The sequence below is a fragment of the Trichechus manatus genome, unplaced genomic scaffold (assembly GCF_000243295.1).
Source record: "Trichechus manatus latirostris isolate Lorelei unplaced genomic scaffold, TriManLat1.0 scaffold00093, whole genome shotgun sequence".
Classification (NCBI taxonomy): domain Eukaryota; kingdom Metazoa; phylum Chordata; class Mammalia; order Sirenia; family Trichechidae; genus Trichechus; species Trichechus manatus.
In genome coordinates this window covers 5122317-5128509 of record NW_004444029.1, presented here as the reverse complement: position 1 = coordinate 5128509, position 6193 = coordinate 5122317, and the positions used below count along the sequence as shown (strand labels likewise).

General features: G+C 53.0%; 1 protein-coding gene across 1 annotated transcript in view; it reads right to left on the bottom strand.

Annotated features, from left to right (window-relative positions):
* The window catches only part of EPHA1 (EPH receptor A1), a 17492-nt gene that overhangs the window by 9607 nt on the left and 1692 nt on the right, over positions 1-6193 (bottom strand). Inside the window, exons 6-7 of the mRNA XM_012557304.2 lie at positions 5487-5554; positions 596-877 (exon numbers count right to left, since the gene is read on the bottom strand). Coding sequence (XP_012412758.2) covers positions 596-877; positions 5487-5554 — 350 coding nt within the window. The remainder of the gene's footprint in view (positions 1-595; positions 878-5486; positions 5555-6193) is intronic.

Sequence of the window (6193 nt, the reverse complement as noted above, 5' to 3'; positions counted from 1 at the left end):
TGGGACTCTGGCTGGGCTCTACAGCATGATCTCCACTGCTCTGAGGTGTCCTCACCTCGGAGCCAAGAGGTGCCTGGTTATAAAGCACGTCATCATTAACTAACTCCTAAGAAACTTTGCAACATTTTCTCTTTGGGGAAAAATAAAAAAAGAGAGCACATCCTATCATAATGGCCTCTTCCCTCTCCTGCACTCTGGCAGGTTCTTGAGTAGGAAAGAAAGGGTGGAATCAGCTCTACCCTGCTCGTGGGTGTGCTCTGCACAGTCTGCCTGGTGCCCACAGAAAGTCCAAACAGCTCTGCCCTACACACCCGCCTCCTCTGGGACAGGCTGGTCTCCCAACAGAGTCTCCTAAAAGCCTCTGACACCCCCCAGGCTGGTACCACGGCCGTCTCTGCTTCAGACGAGGAACGCAAGACTCGGGAGGCTGAGTGCTGTGGTCCACAGCCTGCGGACAGGAACCTGGCTCCGTCCAGCCGCTCGTTTCTACCTCGCGTTAGTTCCGCGGTTATACCGACTCTCCTGGTGGGTCCCCTGCTCATTTTCTCAGCTTGGGGGTTACAGGCAAGGAGCCAGGCGGGGTGAGCGCACAGACCTTCTGGAACAGGGGCCGCCGGAGCTGGATGCCCACGTCCTGGTCGCTTTCCATGTAGAGCAGGTTGAAGGTCTCCTTGCAGCCGGCGGGCCCCGCGCCGCGTGGGAAGCTCTTGCAGTCACGCACCGTGAACTGCAGCTCCACGTGCACGTGCGCCACCTCCTCGCCCCGGTAGATCCAGTTGGAGCGCAGCCAGTGGTCCGTGTCTCCGTTGTCTTCCAGCGGGCAGTCCTGGTACATATACAGCGGCGTCCCGTTGAGCATCTGCTGCACCTCGCTCCACTAGGGGAGAGAGCCAGAGTCGGGGGCCAGTGCACCCTGGCCCCCACACCCTTTGTTCTCAGAGCGATGGAGGCAAAGGCTGTGCCAGTGCCCCCCATCGCTTTCCTGCCTCTCCCCGCTCCTTGGAAAAGTGTTTAGGGTGGGGGATTTATGTAGAGATGGGATGGGCAAGACATCCCCCCAAGCCCCTAGCCAGCTCTGGCCCCCTTCGATGAGCCCACTGCCTGCAAGACTGAGCACCAGTTTTTACCTATTTCATTGGCAGAGCCGTCCAGCACCCCAAAGTCAGACTTTTGTAGCCAAAGCTTATTCACAAGACTCTCTGCCTCTTTGTTCAGAGAACAGGAGACTGACATTGAATATTAAAGCCCCCCAGCTTTTGAAGGGCAAGGAAAATCCTCACCCTCTCCATTGCTCCACCACGAAGGCCACTGTCAAGGTCAACAACTGCCAGAGCTGGCTGGATTCCCATCCACCATCCAATCCCCCCCCTCTTTCATTTCTACAATAAAACCACTCTTAGAACTTAGTAATAATAGTGGCTAACACTGGCTAATATGGGGCAGTCACTGTTTTAAGCCTTTCCACAAGGAAACTGAGGCAGAGAGGGCAAGTGGCTTGTCCAAGGCATTAAGCGATTAGGGGCAGAACGAAGCTGTGAACCCAGGATCTTCATCATCATGTTGATTATAGAAAGCCAAAGAGAAGGACTTACATATGATGAAAAGTGAACATCCCTCCTTCTCCTAGTCCCATTCCCAGAAGCAGCCATTCTTAACAATCTGGGGTAAAACCTTCTGGAACATTTTCAATGCATCTACAGAAATGTTTTAATACTTCCGTGTTTTGCTTTTAACATAAATGGGATCACACAAGATTATTTTTTTTTTAAAAAAATAAATATAGCTTTGAAAGATGTCCACATGAGCAGATACATAGATCTAATTCTTTTTAGCAGTCCGTGCAATAGTCCATGCCATGATGTTTTCAATCACCTCATATGCATGCAAAAGCTGGACAATGAATAAGGAGGACCGAAGAACTGATGCCTTTGAATTATGGTGTTGGCAAAGCATACTGAATATACCATGGACTGCCAAAAGAACGAACAAATCTATCTTGGAAGAAGTACAGCCAGAATGCTTCCTGGAGGCAAGGATGGCGAGACTACGTCTCACATACTTTGGATATGTTAGCAGAAGGGACCAGTTCCTGGAGAAGGGCATCATGCTTGGTAAAGTAGAGGGGCAGCAAAAAACAGGAAGACGTTTGATGAGATGGATTGACACAGTGGCTGCAACAATGGGCTCAAGCATAACAATGATCATGAGGATGGTGCAGGATGGAGCAGTGTTTTGTTGTGCTATACATCGGGTTGCTATGAGTTGGAACCAGCTCGATGGCACCTAACAACAACATGCAATAGTATTGCATTATATGGATGTACCACAGTTTATTTCACCATTCACCTACTACTGGACATTTAGGAAGCTTCTAGCTTTCTATCTGTTTTTAAGTAAACATGTACACAGTTCTGTAGAACTGCTATATGACAGAGTAGACATTATAACTTCTATAAGATTTTGCCAAATTGTCCTTCAGAAAGGCTCTATCCACCGACATTCCCACCAGCAAAGCCTCAGTCCTCATTTTTTCAGAACCTCATCCACACTGGGCATTCGTGACGTTTCTATAAACAAAACGTAGGAGCCCTGGTGGCGCAGTGGTTAAAGCGATCAGCTGCTAACCAGAATGTCAATGGTTCGAACCCACCAGCTGCTCCTCGGGAGGAAGATGTGGCAGTCAGCTTCTGTAAAGATGACAGCCTTCGAAACCCTATGGGGCAGTTCTACTCTGTCGTGTAGGGTCACTATGAGTCAGAATCAACTGGATGGCCAAGACCAAGAACAAACCCGTTGCTGTCAAGTCGATTCCGACTCATAGCAACCCTATAGGACAGAGGAGAACTGCCCCATAGCGTTTTCAAGGAGCACCTGGTGGATTCAACCTGCTGACCTTTTGGTTAGCAGCCTTAGCACTTACCTGCTGCACCACCAGGGATGGCAATGGGTGTGCATAAAAACACAGCTGCTGCTTATTTGGATTTGCATTTCTTTGAGGAGGTTTTTCTTTTGTTCATTGCGCGTTTGTATTTTTACGCAATTATCTGTTCATCCCTTTTGCTTATGTCCTAGTGCTCTCTTTTGATTATTCATTTGGATGAGCTTTTTTACACATTAAAGAAATTGTTTGCTTGGAATGTATGTTTCAAATATTTTCTCCCTGCCGGCCACATCCCATTTAATTTCGTTTATGGTGTCTGTCATGTTGCCGTACATTTACATTTTTTACATAATGATGCCTCTTGTCTTGCCCTTTATGATTTCTGGGCTTTATATTTTACTTGGGAAGATCTCCCATCACAAGATCATCAAGATCTTCTCCTGGTATTTTTGTAGGTTGGGATTTTAGGGCGAGACTTCTGATCTCTAGAATTTATTTATTTATTTTTGCACATGGTGTGAAGTGGAGATGTAACTTTTTTTTTTTTTAAATTCTGGACTCCACTTGTGATTTTTTGACTCCCTACTTTCCACACCGGGTTGTGATTTCACTTTCATCGCTGCTAAAATCTCACACATGTGGGCCTGTTTCTGGGTTTTCTTTCCTGCTTCACTGACTTGTGTATTCTTGGACAATGCCACGTGTTTTAATTAGAGCTGATGCACAGCATATTCTGATATCGGGTCGGACCAGTCTCCCATGTCATCATTGTTCTTTTTTAAAAAAATTTCCAGTCATTCTTATTTTTTCTTCCAAATGAAGAAAGCAGCTTGGAAATCCCATGAAATACCCCACTGATATTCTGGTTGCAACTCCTCCCCCCCCCATTTTATAGAGAGGAGACACAAGGCGGCCCTTGGGATGTTCCTTTGCCCATGGGGTGTCTCCCGACTTCTCCACTATAGCTCAGGGCTTTCATTGGGACCACCTCTCTGCTCTGGGGAAAGGCAAGGAAACGGGTCATCAAACAAGAACTCAGGGCCGGTGGGGCAGGGGCACACACCTAAGTCGCTCAAGGCCCCTGTTCTGTCGGGCACCAGGGCATTCACTGATGGGGGTGTCTCAAAGGCGATGGGGCTGGGGTGATAGAAGGCCTGGTCCTAGGCCGGCGTGGGGTGGGGCCTGGGAGGGCACGGGGAGGGGAGGTTAATACGCAGGTCATTAGCCAGATCGCTGCAGCTGCAGCTGGAGCCCAGAGCAGCAGATGTTTCCAGCTGCAGCTCGCCTCTCCAAGTCCCAGCAGTGACAGATGTGGGGACCAGCTGCCCAAGAGCAGTGAGAAGGATCCTGTCACCCATCACTTGGCCGCTGCGGGTGGCTACGAGGCACATCCTGGGGAGCTGGACCCGCGTGTGTGTGCGCGCACGTGTGCATGTATACACACATATTCACAAATGTGCATGTCTTCATGCATGCGTGTGCAGGCACATGCATATGTGCTGAAAAGGTGGGGACAGGAAAGGGGCCAGGGTGGGCAGGGGGAGTGCGTCACCACTGGCTGTCCTCTCAAGCAAGGCTGAGTAAGGGGTCTTGCACCCAGCCCAGCCCAGTGAGGGGATACTTATTTGGGGAGGGGTACAGAGAGGGCCCGTGGGAGCCAGCAGATGGACCTGCAGCCATTCTCGTGGGGGCGATTAGGTGGTTTATGGGATGAGGCGCCTATTAGGGCTGCGCTAATCCAGGCCTTGCCAAGCAGCCCCGCCTGTAGGATACATTATGGTTTAGACTGTTAATGCTAATTACAGGCTCTGTGGGAGAACAGAGGCTGGAGCCAGGGCCCTGGGACCCAGAGGGAAGGGAAGCCAGCAGCCAGGAAGGAGAGGTGCACTGAGGTTCCACTCTGGAACGCAGGGCCCAAGGCCTGGATCCTAGAGGCTCTCCGGAGTCTGCACGGAGCTCTTTGGGGCTCACCCTGCATGCTGCCCTACTCAAGAGGCCTCAGGTGTGTCCAAGGAGGGAGGACGGGAGCGGGCCCAGGCAGCAGTGGGGTCCGCGGTGTTTGCTGTGTGGTATACGGGGCCTGCCTGGCGGCTGTGGCGCATGCGTGGGGGCTCAGGCCTCGAGCAGCAGCTTTAACTTTGGGGGCATATGATGAAAGCTTTGGCTCTCCCCTCATCCAGATGTTTAGAATATCCTCTGTGGGGTTCCCTGACCCCTGAGACTCACCCCGGCAGCCCCTTTAGGGATGGGTGAGCCTCACACTGAGAACACTGCTGGGGTGTTTCTGTCCCTCCCCAGAGAGGACCTGGCCTCAGCCCTAGCACCCCTGGCACGGCCCACCCCTCCCTGGAGTGTGGGCTTAGAGACCCCTCTGGAGTCCACATCCACCCTCTCTGTGGTGGGCGGGGAGCTGCTGGCTGTGGTGGCATTCCCGGGGTGAAGTCTGGTCCCCCAAGTCCCATTCAGCAGGCTGACTCAGCCTCCCCCCATCGCCTTGCCAGGAGACACTTCCAGTTTTCCCTGCTCTTTTCTCGGTTCCTCCACCCACCTCTCCACCCATTTCCCACAAGCCTAACCCTGTGCCCTCCTGGCCTCTGACACTTACCCCGTCCTCTGGGGGGTCCAGCAGCCAGCCCAGCTCCCCCTGCACGGTACTGGTGTCCATCAGAGTGACTGGGTGGACAGAGAGGAGCTGTCACCTGGGGGAGGGGGCCCCAGTGCCACCCACACACCTCCTGGGGGGCCCTGATGGCTGTGACCTCTTGGGGCTTGGGGAGGGGTTCAAGCTCCAGGGAGGACTCCAGGGAAGAGATGTCAGGTGAGGGAGGCTGAGGGGGCCGGGTGGGTGCAGATCTTTGGCGAAGCCACTGCAGGAAGCATTAGGAGAGCATCCACCAGCCAGGCTGGGGAGGCCGGGTGCCCTGCTGCAGGACCACAGTGCTGGGATGGTGGGGCCCAGCTCTGCGGGGAGAGAGTTTCAACTGGGGAGGGTGTGGCCAGGGTCTTAGGTGGGTTCCGAGTGGGGAGCCTCACCGCCACCTTCCAAGGCCTGCTTTGGCCCGTGAGGGGGCACAGACCCAGCTTGGAGGTGGTACAAACCCAGCGTGGAGGGGGTACAGACCCAGCGTGGAGGGGGTACAGACCCAGTTTGGAGGGGTATAGACCAGCTTGGAGGGAGCACAGGCCCAGCTAGGAGAGGTACAGACCCAGCTTGGAGGGGGTACAGGCCCCGTTTAGGGGGGTACAGGCCCAGCTTGGAGGGGGTACAGACCCAGCTTGGAGGGGGTACAGGCCCAGTTTAGGGGGGTACAG